This window comes from Phyllosticta citribraziliensis, assembly GCF_038025025.1.
Source record: "Phyllosticta citribraziliensis strain CPC 17464 chromosome Unknown J3D65scaffold_3, whole genome shotgun sequence".
NCBI classification, from domain to species: domain Eukaryota; kingdom Fungi; phylum Ascomycota; class Dothideomycetes; order Botryosphaeriales; family Phyllostictaceae; genus Phyllosticta; species Phyllosticta citribraziliensis.
In genome coordinates, this window is record NW_027117340.1 from 2,299,525 (window position 1) to 2,315,176 (window position 15,652).

The following is a 15,652-nucleotide window of genomic DNA, read 5'->3' on the forward strand; positions in this document are numbered from 1 at the left end:
GAGTCCTGCGCGACGAGACCTGAGCTATTCGTGGATTTGTGCAACTTTGATGGGACGCCAATCAGCCGCATGTAACAAGGACGCTGGCCATCCCGGAGGTAGGATCTAACCCAACGGAATAATCCATCTTGGGAATCGAATCACTCTCCCCAGAGACTGTCCAGCGCAAGAAGGCACCAGATGTGGACTGGCCCCCCGGCGACGTCAGTAATGACGCGCTCCATTCCGCAGCCTCACCGTCGCCCTTTGGCTTGTGGGTTGAGATGGAGGAGATTTCTCAGTCGGATGCATAGTCGGATGCATACTGCACCTTCTGTCGGCAAACGACCTTTCCCAGATGAGGAATATGGTGCGTGGCGTGTGTGGTACAACGATTGATGTCGACTCGGCAATGCCCGGCAATGGTTGATGGGTTGGTTGCAGACCAATGACCATGCGTTTCCGACAATGGGGCACGCACGATGCTGCTGTGTTCCGATCATTCAGCCTCATCATTGCCTTGCGGCCTGCCTCGTCGCCTGGCGGTCGCGGATACGGCCACGGGAAGCAGCAAATGCCAAAAGTCGTCTTCTCTCCGCCGTGGCGGTCTTGGTCCATACAGTCACCGTGGCATGGATCATTCGTCTGCTCAACGGTGCGTCAGCTCAGCCGATTGCGCGGGCGATCCTTGCTCGTCGTCTTGTTCCTTTTGTCCATTGGCGCTGGGCGCGCTGCTCTCGGGCTGGTCTGGACCGTCATGGCGATAGGGCTGTGAGGTTGACTCGTCAGTCGTTTCCGGTATAGATTGCCTGTAGTCGCGTTCCTTCACCGTAGCTGCACGGCGGTCAGTCGCTGAGACGCTGCCCTGCGCATGGGACTGAGGGAGATCCGCGCAACCGAGCGGTTACGTCAGTGGGGTGAATCGGCCTAGGTCAGGACGTGGTATGAACATATTGACCGTAATTCGTATCCCGCGGCTCAAAGCGGGAATTCGAGACTTCTGGATGCTTCACGTCCAGTTCCAGAGACATCGAGGGAGACACACAGCCAAGGCCGTGGGGGTGAAACCGGAACACGTAAGATGGCCAAGTGCTTGGTTGAAGTTTGATGTTTCGCGGATGGTCGAGTTCCTTTTCGACTCCGGTCTGGCGGGGTCGTTTGAAACGAGAAGGCATGTCGTTGATTCAAAGTTTGGTGATGAAAGAGAACAGGCAACAGCCAAACACCAGCTTGAAGGGCGCTAGTGGCTGTGCTAGATGCCTGACGGTCAATCCTGAGGCATGCACTGGAGACCCATATCCAACACAACAAGCTTGGTATTCAACACGTGGAGCCGCCTTTCCGCCCCAGCATGCAGTCGGTCTCCTTGGTCAACTTCCTAGTTTTCCTGATAAACTCCACCGCTTGAAAATGCCCCAAAAAGAACAAAGAAACCACGCAGACGTTGAATCCCGGCAAATATTGCCCCTTATTGACCTGTCTCAACGCTAGCCACGAGACACTCCAACGCCCGCGTCAACTCGCCCAATATCCTCTCCTCCAACCTGTTCTCGCTAGAGCTGTTTTCCTCCAACGGCTTCTTGCTCAGGAGCTCAACCTCCTTCTCTGTTACTGGCACTATCCTCTCCCTTAGACTCCTCCTTCCTTGCACCCAGCCCTCGACGTCTTCCTTGACAACCGCCTTGTCCCACTTTAGCTCTAGCATGCCGCCATCCACACCAGCAAGCTCCGGGTTCTCTTGGCGGAACCTCTCTAGAACAAGGGAGATGAGTGCAAGAGAGTGTGCCTCGGCAGCAGAGCCAAGGTTGACCCCACCAGCGTTCGGATCTTTGGCCGTGGGTGTGATCCTAGGATTGAGGCATCCAGAGGCACGGGCAAGCTGCTCAGGGAACTGATTCAAGAAGGCAGCGACCTCCGGCGCCACAGCAGGGCCAACGGCGACCAGAATGTTCAGGCAGAGCGGCAGGATTCCCTTGACCCAAATTGAAAAGAGACGATGAGGTGCGTCAAACGGCCCCATTCCCCTAGGTCGGCGGTACAGATTCATCAGGTTTGCTGTACTGAGACGAGATAAGACGCCCTCGACGGCCAGCATCTCCGCCATTGGGAAAAGGGAAGAAAGCTCGAGCAGGAACAGAATGCTCAATTCGCCAAAGACCGGATCGTTGTCAGTACCGACGATCAATTTGTCAGCCCACGTGAATAGTGACACCGCATAACGCACGGTATTGCAGTTGGCGAACAGGACGGTTATTTCGGCTTGGATCCCCTTGATTCCTGGAAGGCGGAGAATGCTCTGCAAGAGTCCGCTGATGAGCACAAAGTCCGCAGGCTCTACGCTTTTCGCGTCCTCGTGCAGCTGACTGGCAAGAGACTGGAGGCCTCGTGCAACGACCTTGTCAAGAATTTCGAGTACCTGCGTTGTATTCTCAGGCATGGTATTCCTAATGCCTCGTTCTTGCTGTGATGCTCTGAGGGGGGCATCCGACCGAACGTGAGGTTGCAGGGTCAAGAAGAGAATCTTTAGCAGCGTGCGGTAATAGTCAGCCTGCTCTCCAACAAAAGCAATGTCGAAATCTTGACCAGAGAGTCGGATCGTCTCCCATGCCACGTTGAACAAGCCTCGGAGGCGTTCGCCCTTGAACTCGGCCGCCACAAGCTTCTGCATGAGCACAAAGGCGAATTCTGCTCGGATCAAGACTAAACGCGCAAAGAGCTGTTGAGATCCTGTGGCTTGCTGGTTGGCCCTGAGGCAATCTTCCACCACCTGAGTCAGAATGTCCTCCAGTCTGTTGTCCTTGTTGGCGATGGAGGCGAGCTCCGTAGCGAGGAGCTTCCAACTTTTTAAGAGCATGATCTGCGTCTCCACTTGCGAGAGATTGACGTTGGCCCTTTCGAGCTCGTTGCTGAAACCGCCGTTACCATCTCTTCCGACCCAGGTCTGGTCGAAGCCAATGACCTTCTTGGCGAACTCCAAGTCATAATAGTAACCCGTGCCGAACTCTGTCTTTTGCAGCGCAGTCTTTTTGAAACTTGAAAGCTGACAACCAGGAAACCTTCTTTCAATGTTCCTCTTGAGATTGGAATGCAACGACTGGTTGTAAGAGGGCGGCTCCACGCCATGTGCAATCAGATAGTTTAATTTTGCCATGACGTGCTGCGCAGGGCGGACGTCACCCAGCTGGCGCGCATAGTGAAGGCACATGGCACCGATATCTGCAACCAATGAAGCCATGTGGGCCTTGATGCAGTCTTCCACGAGCTCCCCAGGTGGACGATTCGGTGTCCCTTGACTCAGATCGCGGATAAAGTCCATGATGGAAGTCAGGAATTGGCGGTGTCGGTGCATACTAGTCACTGCCCACGGCCAATGATTCTGCGCCACACAGATGAATTGCAGCATTGCCACAGCTCGTCGAGGCTCCAGATTCTGGATTTCACACAACTCGTCGAGGGCGATTTGCAAGACTGGCTTACCCCTGGGCCTGCCCTGGACTTGCTTTGCCGTGCTCTTCAGAGAGTCGCGAGGAGTGTTGCCGGTGAGCAGGTAGATGGAGAACCATTGTTGCTTGCTCCCCACGACAGCTGAAAGCAATCTCCAGACGTCAACTTCAAGCTGCTTGTCTTTCAAAGGTCCGCTCATGATTGACATGACGCTGAGGAACGCCCTGGCGGTTTCGGGTCCTAGATGCCCTAGGAGAGACGGAGGTTCTCTGTCTCCTCTTGCAGCACTTTTGACTAGTGTTTCAAACAGTCTTAGCACCGGAGACTTGAAGCTTTCATGGGCTATTGACAGCCGTGCGAGAAGCGGCGAAGCCTTGAAGAGCTTTTTCTCAAGATATGACGTGGGCAAGTCCAAGAGGACTGTTGCCTGCAAGGCAAGGGAGGTGAGTTCAAGTGCGGAAATGGTAGAGGCCGTCCAAAGCTGCACAGTTTTTACAGACGTAGTCGTCGTCGGGCGGTTGGTTCCGTAGAAGAATTGATTGAGCAAAGCGTGGACTGAGATGTCATTGGCAGACTCCGACGCGTATGTGTCCAAAACGTATGCAGCAGCGGGTGCGAGAACACCGAAAAGCTTTTGCTGCGCATCGGTGGTCTCGTTGTCAAAGCCGTAGACTGTCTGGAGGATGAGGTAGAAAGTGTCGGTGATGAGCCAATTCAGCTCTAATCTTTGCTCAACTGCTGCGAATCTCCAGCTGGGTGCGCTTTCAAAGACACCGACCAAAGTCTTTGTGAAAGCCATGATTACTTTGGTTTTGATTTTGTCAGAAGATGATCCGCCAGCAGCTGGAGAGGCCGCAAAACGCACGGCGGCGCGGCTATTCTGGCGGCTAGAAACGGCATGCCCGATGCAGTCGTCCGTAAGCGCTTTGAGGAGCCGAGCACAACTCAGGAGAAAGTCGTACCGACCCGCGACCATCTCGGTTCCTGACACAACGGCCTCGAGATTGCCACCAGAGCCCTCGATATCCAGCAATCGGCTTCTCGTGAAAAACGGCCAGACCCTGTTGGGAAAGACTGAAAGGAGGGCGTGGATGAATTGGATGCAGTTGACGAGCAGCTCCAGAGAGCCTTCGGAATTTGGCCTCTCACGCAGTCCCTGAAGCTCTTGCTCAAAAATGTCGAAAATCAAACTGATAATGTCGCCTTGATCGTCCTCAAGGCCCTCGCTGGCATCTTCCAAGATGCTCTGGGCTTCCACTTTTGGATCTGCGTCTGCAATGTGGGCTTTGATGGAGGCGGTTATCAACATGGCAAGAAGGCCAATGTATTCGCTCGCAATCTCTATGCTGATGTGCTCGCCGCTTCCCAGTTCGATGACGTCGTTGCCTGCGAGATAGCTAGACAAGTGCGTCGCCAGATAGCGCAGCACCGAGTGCCTGTATACCCAAGCAACAACGAGCGGTCTGGCATCTGGGTTCAGAACGTACCCGACAGTCCTGGCAGGCAGAATATGCCTAGACTCTACGTGGAGAGTGTCCTCGGCCAAGACAACTTCGTTACCCTCTGGAATTTCGACGATTGGGCGCTTGGTCAATTTCTTGTTCCAAAAGAGGCTCAAGTCCTCTGTGAGCTCGACGGCGTAAGAGTTTTCTTCCTCGCGAATTGGCGTGTACGAGACGAACTTGGGGGGCAGCGTCTGGGTGAATTGGGCCTTGTTTTGCAGCCAATCTGCCACCACGAGATTTCCTTCTTCATTGAGCTCGGCGGCGAAACACGCTGCCCGGCAAAACTTGAGCAGTGGCAAGGTTTCGTACGGATATCGCAGTTTGGCTTCTTGAAGGATGCCAAGACCGTCCTCTGCCAGAGCCGCATCTAGGACGGGGTCTCCTGCTGCGGCTGCTGGCTTGCCGATGAAGTCCCAGTAATCTTGGCCGCCGTTCACGACGGCAAAAACGCTCAGGATAACTTCAGGAGAATACTGCACTGTGAACATCCCATCGCGAATGAGGGACATCAACTGGAAGCGCATGCGGTTTTCGACATGCAAATCCACCCATGCTCTTATCCCCTTGTCGCTGCGACCAGATCGTCCGTCGAAAATCTCTCTTACGTTCAATGCCAGGTCGGAGATAAGCTCGTGTACCCTAGCATTCGCCACTGTTGCTTTTGTGAGAAACACGATAGGCTCGTCGTCGATTTCTAGATCGATGGTGATAAAAGCGTCGTGAATCTTCTCCACGAGAGTGTTCTGAGAAACCGCGCCGCCCTGAGTTAGGGCATGGTCGCGTTCCTGCGCCAACACAGCACTCTCCTGCTTGCAGATGAGGCCAAAAATCACAAATGCAAATGCACCCAACGTCGCTGGTGTCGGACCTTCACTAGCGATAAGGAAGATGTCCAACAGACTTTGGATACACTTTGTGTTGTGCACCCACTTTTCGTCTTGCAACTCGTTCTCCACGCTGGCGTTCGCGCCATCTGTTTCGATGAACCTGAGAGCCGCTGGCAGGTTGAGAATTGCCACTGAAACCATAGCAACGAGGATTTGAAAGTGGGGAACCAAAGCGGGTTGGGTTTGAAAGGGCAAAACAACGTCTCTCAAGAACTTGAAATCCTCCAAGAGCCGGAACCAGCTCAAGACGCAGACCTGAGGGAGGGGCTCGCTGGCGAAGTCCGCGTGGGTGAAAATGAGTTGGAGAAGCAGGCCGGCTTCCGCGAATTGGCAATGGCTCCACAACTCTGCCGCTTGCACGCTGCCTCCCTGCTCTTTGAACCATTTGTCTCCCGCATAGCATTCGGACAAGCGAACCCGAACTTCTTCGATGCCAAGGTAGATGGAGTTTTCGCCTTGCGCCAAGAAAGTCTTCCTCCCAAGCTCTTGGACCCATTGCGCACATGCTCTCCGATCGGGTGTGCCAGAGCGCTCTTCTTCCAGAGTTGCAGCTCCAATGCGAGCAATAAGATCGCCCACGCGCAGAATGTGGATCCTCTCGGAAGTGTAGACTTCGAGAATCCGTAGCCGTCTCTGCTCCAGGGTGTTGAAGCCTGCAAAACTCTGACCAATGCTGCTGGCCGTCGCCGCCATGATGGATGATTTGGGCAAAAAGGTTGATGAGCCCAGATTCGCGCCTCCAGCAGCGTCTTGCACGCTGAGGGTCTCCTCTTCTGTAAATCCACTCAGCAGCTGTGCAGCAGGCCGTGCCTGCCACTCCAGCAAAACAATCCTGAGCGCATCGATTTCATTGACGTTTGCCTCTCCAGAAAGCCATTCTGTGTCCGCCTTGATTTCTTTGATGTCATAATGGTCGTTTTCTCCTGGAGTAACGTTTATGGCGGCGGTCTTGGTCTCGTAGCTTGATTTCGACTGGGGATTCGGCGGTCGGAAGGGCTCGAATGGTTTGTTGAGCGCGGCGGCGACGCTCTCGTCGTTCAAAAAGTTACGCAGGGTATCGTTTTCGCCATTGGGGTCTTGGTTGGAGAGGGCCGAAAACACGTCCTTCCAGGACCTGAAGCAGTCAGTAGAGCCCATCAGTCGCGCTGTGTTGATGAGGTGCGTACAGGAGCGGCTGCTCTCCGCCGAGGCATCTGTCCAGAGGAGGAAAGACAGCGGCGTCTCCAGATATTGCGGCCATGTCGCGCGTATGTGCGCTTCGATTTGCGCACTCAAAATGCCATGGAGTGGTGTGGCAGAGACTGGAAGAGTCGAGCTGGATTGGAGCTTGGGGAAAACACCGCGACGGACGCGGTCCGAGTGCAAGCGCGATTCCGCTCCGCCCACCGCCAAGATTCTCCGACGGCTTCTTCACCAATCACGGCCTCCATCTCCTTCTACACAACGAACGCTGCGACGTACATTCTTACCGTCATCAAATCCCGGTCTTCTCTTCGGCGCCTTACAGAATCGATCGCGATTCACGAACGGCGTCCACAAGTAGCAGGCCTTGATCAGTCGCTTGATGCAACCGGAAGCATCCGCGCTCGCCGACTTGACTCTTCGCGACTCCGCTTCCAGGCAGCCCTTTGCTTGACCCAATACTTCAGACAGAAGAACATCGCTCTTGCTCAGTCTTGAAGAATCTTTGCAAAGGACGTCTAAAATTCCGGGAAAAATCAGGATACGCCTGCTTGACTTGAAAAGTCGTTCAGCAAAGGCGGACGGACGTCTTTAAAATGTGCTCCAATCCTCGAAACTGCCTCTTTCTCTCAAAAGCAAGCTCTTTCGACTTCTTTGGCCCAGGAAAGACCGCGATATTTGAGTCAACAGCCCAGTCTTGGCCCAATGAGACGTCTGATACTGATGCGGTTGCCTCACTCCAACCAATCTACTTCCAGGCCAACCCATCGTTGTACACCTTGATTATGTACACGTCGTAATGATTAATTGTCACGCGCTTGCTGCGGCATTCCAAAACTTCGCTCCCGTTGTCACGAACCGTTGCTGAAACCTTCATCCGACGACATTCGAAACCAGCCAAATTCGGACCTCCGGCTTCGCACCACGAGGCGCCTCAGCCATGTCGAAGCCTAAATTCTAGGAGCAGAATCTGGCTCTCAAGGACGGGCCATGTTTTCGTCTTCAATGCGTGATCCCTCGCCTTGCCAATTCGGTTTAGATGGAGTTCGCCCAGAGAGCTTGCCTCGCATTGCATATTCATATAAACTGATTTGTTCCGCAACACTTAGCTCTTCCGGCCAGTCTTTCTCTTTGTTTTTGCCAAAGTTGGACACACTTTCCTTTTTCCCCAGAAACGGTTTGTTGCGAATATTCTAAGCACTGGATTTCGACTACCACTTGCGTAATGTTTTTAAGGCTCGCCCTCGTAGCGTGTCTACTGGCACTGGCGGATGCTCGGTAAGCCCTTCAATGTTCTCTCTTGGGATCGTCTGCTTACCCGACCCAGCACCGGACAGGAGCAGATACCAATCGCCGCAATCAGGGCCATCAATGGCGCCAGACGAGGGCAGGCGGATGCAATCGCGGACAGGGCCGTCAGCGATCTGACGACCAATGCCAACTCATGTGATAAGGTATAGCAAAACGATATCCGCAATTGACTCGTCTTGATCTAAACAGTGTCAACATAGCTCCGCCGCGCAGACCAAATCATGGCTCAACTAGGAACTGGCGCAGATTCCCTCAAAGCCGCCATCGGGATGGTGGCAGCCGAGAAGAACTTCAACAACAACCGGGGCTCGGGCTTGCCAGCATTGTGCGGCGAACCGGCTCTACCTCAAACCCCACAGCTCAGGGGCATTACTCCCCTCATCGACCCAGAGGTGCTCAACGCCCAGGTGGCAAATCAGCTGTCGGCGAAGACGGAGGCTGCTCCCATCGATGCAAGAGGTATGCCCAAAGATTCAATTTATGACAACGCTATGAAGCTGATTGAATATTAGGCATGAGTATTGCCGACCTCATGGTAGCAAATGGCTTTACCCAGTTCGTCAGAGAATCCTTGGACGGGACTACTACTAGCAGCCAAAACCAAAACCCAGCCCCTGCTTCAAATAATCCCAATGTAAACCCCAACGCCGCAAATCCAAACGCAGGCGCAAATGGTGCTGGAGCTGGCACGAACAACCCCAACGCTGGCGGTGCCGGCGTTGCAGGAGCTGGGGCTGGCAGTTCAAACAATGGGAATACAGGTGCCACAGCCTCAGGGGGTGGTGGAAGCTCAGGCATCGGTGGTGCAAGTGGAAGCGGAAGCAGTAGGTCATTCTCAAAACTTCATCACCATCCTCATTCTGACGATTCTCGGCAGTAAGCGATCCTCTCGTCATCAGTCCTCAATTTTCAGGGCAGGGGCAAACGGCCCAAGCCGCGAGCAACGGGGTCAATCTCCAAGCGTCAAGCATCAGTGGAGTTGACTTTGGCAAATGCCTCCCTACCATGAAGTTCGAAGGCGGACTCGACGGCAGGTCCGCCAACGAAGGCGCGTTCCAAGCCATCGACCCGCAAATTGCAGCCGGCCAACAGGTACGTAGACTCTGTCATCCACAACAAAAAAGGCTTCCTCCACACTGCTGTCATCATGATCCAACAACTGACGCTGCTCCCTCCAGTCCTCGCGCGACCCCAAAGACATCACAGCCCGCGTCTGCGCCCAAGTCAGCAGCGCCGCATGCGGCGCCAACGACGCAGCCCAGGGCGCATGCGAGTCGGCCAGGGCGCAAATCGCGGCGCAAAACGACAACGACAAGAGCACGGTGGACGCGTGGAACACGGCGCTGGGATTCGCCGGGACCAAGACGAACCCGAGCGGCGGCCGCGAAAACCCTCGGAGTCGTCGACGACTCAGGAGTCGACGCTTCGACGCGTCGTAGAAACTTGCTTGCGTCTGCGGCGGGGAAAAGGGGGGGGGGGGGGGGTGTGGAGGATCAAATGTAAACGAGGAATTCAGGTGGTGGTAATTTGATATATACCTTCCTTTTTGAACAAACTGCGGCTCGGGGGTTTTCAAACGGAGTTTCGATTCGTTCGTCGGTTGATGATCGTAATGCGCGTCGTCAAGTTACGCAGGCCAAGCACACGGGCTTCTATGTCCAGCGAAAGGGGGAAAGGAGAGCAACGAGCGAAGGCGCCGAGCTCAGGGTGGAGGAGTGGAACAAGATGACGATGACGGCACAAGGAGCAGTCTTGGTAGTAGATTTGTGTTTGTGGCGCAATTCGATTCTGTACCTGTTTTACCTCTCCTCAAAATGTAGCAGCAGCCCAAACGACTAGCAGTAGGCCTGCTGCACATTCCTGTCCTTTGTATAACAATGCATTCATTGCCTTCCGCCTCCGTCTCGAGCGACCTGGGAGCCTCCCGCAGCCGCCCTGCCTCGCCCGTCCCTCTAGTGTTGAAGCCAAAGGGCGCCCTGGCTTTCCCAAGCAACTTGGCCGCCACACCACGACCACTCGCTGCCGACGCCTGCCCGTCTCAAACATGCCACCGCTGAACCAGCCAGCCAGCCGTGTTGAACTAAACCCAGGGTCGTCGAATCGTACCCGTACGTGCACTGTCGAATCCAGTGCCGTCCACCTACCTGTACGCCAAGGAAAATGCTTCAATACCACACACCCAGCACCTGATTTTTGGTTTTCACCTTGTGTAACTCCTCTCTCTGCTGCCTTCAACTCCGCTCCCCAAATCAGCACAGTACAACACACCCACCCACAACTCCCCCACCACCTCGTCCTTAACCAGTCTCTTACGGCTCACCCGGCCAAATCTCATCCGCAATCTGGCGAATCAGCTGCAACTTCTTCCACATGCCATCCCAATCAATCAAGTTGCCCTCCTCGTGGCTAGCAAATCCGCACTGGGGGCTGACACCCAGACTCTTGAGCGCCTGGTCGCGCGTCTGGCCGCGACCCTGCGCAACCACGTCGGCGGCCTCAAAGACGCGCCGCTTCATCTCCTCCTTGTCCTCGAGCTGCGGGAACTTGGATGTGACGACGCCCAGCACCACGTTCTTGTGCGGCGGCAGCGCCGCCAGTGGCGCGAAGCCGCCCGCGCGCGGCGTGTCGTATTCGAGGTAGTACGTCGATGCGTTGAGCGTCTGGAAGAGCTTCGTTGCGATGCGGTCATATGCGCCTTCGGCGAAGTGGCGCGAGCCGACAAAGTTGCCTGGACGGGAAGGTGAGCGTCAGTGAGGGGGGAGAGATTGGTGAGGCGGGCCGTTGGAAGTGGGGCCAGAAGGAGGGGAGGGGATGCGGGGAGAGAGTTAAATATCATCCCGTGATTCACGCACCTCTGCACAGGTGGATGCCAATGTGCATGTCGGCAGGGACCTTCGCGATGCAGTCGTTGTACAGCTTGATGTATGCGTCGAGCGTCTCGTCGGCCGTGTGCTTGTTGCGGTTGTCGTTCTTCCAGCCGTCAAGCATGTTGTCGGAGCAAAAGTCTGCGCCTTGTGAGCCTGGATTTCTTTCTATTGGGCCACATTACAGAGGCTGGCCTCGTCAATGACTTACACGCCAAGTTGGGGTCGTCGTATTGGACGTTGCGCACGCCGGCCTTGTACAGAATGTCCAGCTCTGTCTGGTACGCTTTGGCAATGTCGGCGAAATACTCCGCGTCGCTGCTGTACACATCCGTTGGGTACGCCTGTCCCTCCCTGTAGCGCAAGTGGTACCAGTTCGGCGCCGCGAGCGTGAGCTTGATGTCGCCCCAGCGCTCCTCGGGCACGAGCGTCTTGAGGTGCTCGACCTGGCTGATGTAGCTCGACTTGCCCGTGTGTCTAATCTTGCCAACGCAAATGACCGTTTCGCCTGGCACGTGGTTCGTCTCGAGGAAGGCGGCCATGTCGGGCACGTAGGTGCGGAACATGTCGAGCGAAGGCTGCTGGACCTCCTTCATGCCTTCGAGCGTGGGCCAGAAGGAGCCCCAGAACATGTGACGCCTGCGTCTGGAGTCAGAGTAGATTCGTCATTGCTGTCGATGGGCTGCTACGTACGTGTACTCGCCATCCGTCACGGCGCGGAATCCGAGTTCGATCTGCTTCTCTACGGCTTGCTTGATGGAAGCATCCTCGACAGGCTTCAAAGCCTCAGGCTTGAGCTTGCCATCATGGACAGCCTGGCGCTTTTCCAGGAGTTCCTTGGGACGGAGCAATGAGCCAAGGTGTTCGGCGCGGAAAGGGGGTTGGTGATGCTCCTTGGTTGCAGACATGTTGGTTCGAGTCGACTGGAAATCCGATAATTGTCGTTGACTAAAAAGGACGACCCAATCGTAGGTGAATTAGATGTATGAACGAGACGATCCAAGACTTAACAGGATGAGGGGAAGGAGCAAAGTGAGGAAAGGAGGGCTGGGGAATTGAATTTCAGCTGCTAAGCTCCGGAAGACCCCTCTGTGGGGTAAGATCTAAACAAGCCGACGAGGCGGAATACTCGACTTTCATGATTGGTCCGTTTAAAAGTTTAGTGGGTAAATATGTCCGTGGAGAGTGTGGAGACGCTCCGCTGTCGTATGCTCGCTGAAAACTGGACCAGTCCATGGAAGTGAGGAAAAAGCTGGAGCGTTGTTCCGGCGATTCGCGGCGTCCATCGGCTTTGTATGCTTCCGTACCTAGCCAGCATCTCATGGACAAGGTTTTAATGCTTCTGTGATAGTCATCTTGTCCCGATGTTGCCTGTAAAAACCATCAGCGACCGCGCAGTGGCAGTTCGTCCGATCATGCTGGCGGGTGCACAATTTGAAGAATGCCGCGTGGAAACTGTGTCGTCAAACCAATGCTCGTCGGATTTAAGCGGGGGTCCATCCGACTCATGACGCTACCGGGTTCTGGGGACTGTTAAAAGTGGGGACCCTCCCGGACGATCAATAAACCCTGTCGGTAGCTTGGCTGTTGCCCGCTCGCACCTAGTTGCGTACTCGCGACCACTTCCCATCCAGCTCATTGGTCGATACCTCTCGTGAATTCCGTATCACTGCGTCGATAGAGGCGTTAGTCGATGTCTTTACGGTGGGAATGACTTCTGGATCTTTACCTCTAGTTCAAGCAAGTCCCTCCGCAAAAGCCTGCGTCCTTGTTTAGAAATACAAAGTACCGTAATCGAGCGAAGTGAGGATAGACGGAGGATGATGGAAAGGAATCTATTCTAGAATCTATTGCAGAATGTGATGCAACCATGGATGCAATGCAATGCCGTGATGCAAAAACCCCAAGTGTATGCAACGAGCAGTAGTCCAATCTTCCAGGCTGTTTTTTCAAAAGGGAGTAATGCATGTTGGCTTCAAGGTCCCAGAATATCAATCTCTGAAACCAGGGATTGGCAATCAGACCATTTCTAGGAATGAATGCTGCGCTGAGAATGCCATGCCTCGTTGAGGCGGTCTGAACTATTTCAGTGGAACGAGTCCGTTACGAGTCCGAAATTATGCGCCTTCCATCCGAGCTCCCGGGTTCCCGAGTCGATGATCCAGGCGAGCAAGTGATTTCGTCTCCGCAGGTAATCAGATCGACGGATGACGCCGTGCTAACTACTGAAGAGCATGGGCTAGCCACTGGCGGTGGATATTGGTCGTCCAAGTAGTCCGTTTCCTCGGGAGAACCAGTCGGTGTTTCTGGCGACGGACCAAAGACGGAAGTCGTGAATTTGAACTGTGTTTCTGGGCTGGGTAAAGGTGACGGGTGTGGACCGAGATTCAATTCCTCCATTTCTTGCAGGCTAGGACCATCCTTTACTGTATCGATGGTCGCCATTGCTTCTTCGAGAGGCTGGACAACATATTCGGGGTAGGCAGCCGCCAAGAAATCAGCGATGCCAGATTTCGGATGCTCCTCGACGATGAGATTGTGCTCCGCAGTCATTATATCCTTGGCATACCCTACTCCCGCTTGCCCAGGACTGCTGAAGTTTCCTGCTTCTCGGATTAGAGCCCGTGGACATGGTGATGAAGCAGCGCAAACACTGCAAGCAGAATGCTTTTTGCTGCTAACCTCCAGTCTGTCAAGAATATTTAGGAGATCCTGAGTGTCCCACGTCTGCCAGGTCTGGGTCAGTCTGGGCGACGCATCCTGCTCACAATGCCATTAGCAAATGGCAAACACGAGCAAAAGAGACTGGGCGCTCTGATCATGACAATCAGACCTCCTTGAGCCTCTTAGATGGTCTGCCCAGCAGGGTATCATCCGGAAGTCCACTGCGCTTGGAGCCTGGCAGACTCGACGTCCTAATGTCGTTGTCGTCGGCTTTGACGGCGCGGCGCGGATACTCGATCTTGGATCCTTCGAAGCAATTGTCACTAGGCTTCTGGCCGTCGGCCAGTCCAACCTTGAAATACGGATGGTGCAAGGCCTGCTCAGCGGTGAGACGCTTCTTAGGGTCGTATTCGAGCAAGCCCTGCAGGAGAGCATAGCCCTCTGGACCAGGAGTTTCACCAGGCCTGTCAGGATATCCATTGGTTCTCATGCAAGAGTCGTACCAGGCCCGAAGGCCCATGGGCCTGTTGATGCGTGGATTACCGGCGGAGAGCGAGGGGAGCTGCGGATACTCGGGCATGGCACGGAGGAGCGGCCACTCTTCGACACGGGGCATGCCCATTATCTCGACGATTCTTTGCATCTGGTTGCGCTGGAATGGGGGCTGTTTTTTATTGTCGAGCTTGGCCTCTTCTCCCTTGAAAATGGGCCGCAAAGCCAGCAGCTCAGCAAAAATGCACCCAACCGCCCAGAGGTCGATGGCAGGTGTGTAGTGCCGGGCGCCAAGTAAGAGTTCGGGAGCACGATACCAGATGGTTACGACAACCTTATCGCCGCTGTAGAGGGAGCCAAGGGGCTTGTAAAACAGTCTTGCCAGCCCGAGGTCACCAATCTTGACGGCGCCGGCGCCTGTGACCATGATGTTGGCTGGTTTGAGGTCACGGTGCATGACCCAATTCCTGTGCAGGTAATGGAGGCCTTTGAGCAATTGATACAAAATGGATTGGATGGTCCTGGCTGGAATGGGCTGGCGGGGCGTTTGCGTGTGGTGATGGACGATCTGGAGCAAGTCGTGTTCGGCGTACTCAAAGACGATGAAGATGCACTTGTCCTCGAGAATGATTTCAACCGTGTGGACCACGTTTGGATGCTCGAGCTCTGTGCACAAGGCCATCTCGCGAATGGCAGATTGAGAGATTCCCGTGTACTGTATCTCGCCTTCCTTGTCGGGCTTGAATCTGGTGAGGGGAGGTTAGACGGCGGGTTGCCTGATGGGGAAATATTGATGGGGCAGGGATGGGCAAACTTTTTGATGGCAAACAAGCCAACCTGGCCGGTCCTGCTCTGAGCCTTGAAGACTCGTCCGTAGGTGCCGCTACTGATGAAGCCCAGGATCTTGTAGCGCTCCTGGACGCGCTTCTTGCTCGAGTAGCCGCCGGCCAGCATGACGGCGGGTTCAGAGGATGGAGCTGTCAAGGGCGTCTGGTTAGGATTTGATTGCCAAAGGAAAAAGCGCCAGCGCACGACAGGGACAAATAGCAAGCAGGGCGGCAAGGGCGGCACTGAAATGCCGTCCGTTCATCAGACTGGAGGAAAGGAAAGGAAGGGAAGGAGAGGCGCCGACGGAGTCTTGGAAGAGAGAGGCCCGGGGTCAAGGCTGGGCTGGGGTTATCGATACCGAGCGTGGTATGAGGTAAGCTGCTTGTGTGCATCATTGCACCGGCCAGCGGCTGCCCACTGCCGCTGCCACTGCCGACTGAGGCGGATGCGGATGCGGGCGCCGAGCAGTAATCTGGGGATTTGGAAGCCATCGGAT

General features: G+C 54.9%; 4 protein-coding genes across 4 annotated transcripts; 1 reads left to right on the forward strand and 3 right to left on the reverse strand.

Annotated features, from left to right (window-relative positions):
* Positions 1-1,196: 1,196 nt before the first annotated feature.
* On the reverse strand, positions 1,197-7,128 carry J3D65DRAFT_585837 (nucleoporin subcomplex protein binding to Pom34-domain-containing protein). The gene is made up of 2 exons (XM_066797752.1): positions 6,982-7,128; positions 1,197-6,929 (listed from the first exon to the last, which is right to left on the reverse strand). Exons 1-2 carry the CDS (start codon positions 7,053-7,055, stop codon positions 1,448-1,450), a joined length of 5,556 nt encoding a protein of 1,851 aa, XP_066658155.1. The 5' UTR covers positions 7,056-7,128; the 3' UTR covers positions 1,197-1,447.
* Positions 7,129-7,994: 866 nt separating this feature from the next.
* Positions 7,995-9,772, forward strand: J3D65DRAFT_271758 (uncharacterized protein). The gene is made up of 6 exons (XM_066794965.1): positions 7,995-8,275; positions 8,325-8,451; positions 8,509-8,767; positions 8,821-9,132; positions 9,186-9,400; positions 9,487-9,772. Exons 1-6 carry the CDS (start codon positions 8,223-8,225, stop codon positions 9,745-9,747), a joined length of 1,227 nt encoding a protein of 408 aa, XP_066658156.1. The 5' UTR covers positions 7,995-8,222; the 3' UTR covers positions 9,748-9,772.
* A 713-nt stretch (positions 9,773-10,485) lies between these two features.
* Positions 10,486-12,205, reverse strand: J3D65DRAFT_271793 (uncharacterized protein). The gene is made up of 4 exons (XM_066794966.1): positions 11,866-12,205; positions 11,384-11,811; positions 11,161-11,313; positions 10,486-11,036 (listed from the first exon to the last, which is right to left on the reverse strand). Exons 1-4 carry the CDS (start codon positions 12,078-12,080, stop codon positions 10,618-10,620), a joined length of 1,215 nt encoding a protein of 404 aa, XP_066658157.1. The 5' UTR covers positions 12,081-12,205; the 3' UTR covers positions 10,486-10,617.
* A 1,657-nt stretch (positions 12,206-13,862) lies between these two features.
* On the reverse strand, positions 13,863-15,466 carry J3D65DRAFT_271821 (cyclin-dependent protein kinase-like protein Ssn3). Its single transcript, XM_066794967.1, has 2 exons — positions 15,143-15,466; positions 13,863-15,074 (listed from the first exon to the last, which is right to left on the reverse strand). Exons 1-2 carry the CDS (start codon positions 15,280-15,282, stop codon positions 14,000-14,002), a joined length of 1,215 nt encoding a protein of 404 aa, XP_066658158.1. The 5' UTR covers positions 15,283-15,466; the 3' UTR covers positions 13,863-13,999.
* Between the last annotated feature and the right edge of the window lie 186 nt (positions 15,467-15,652).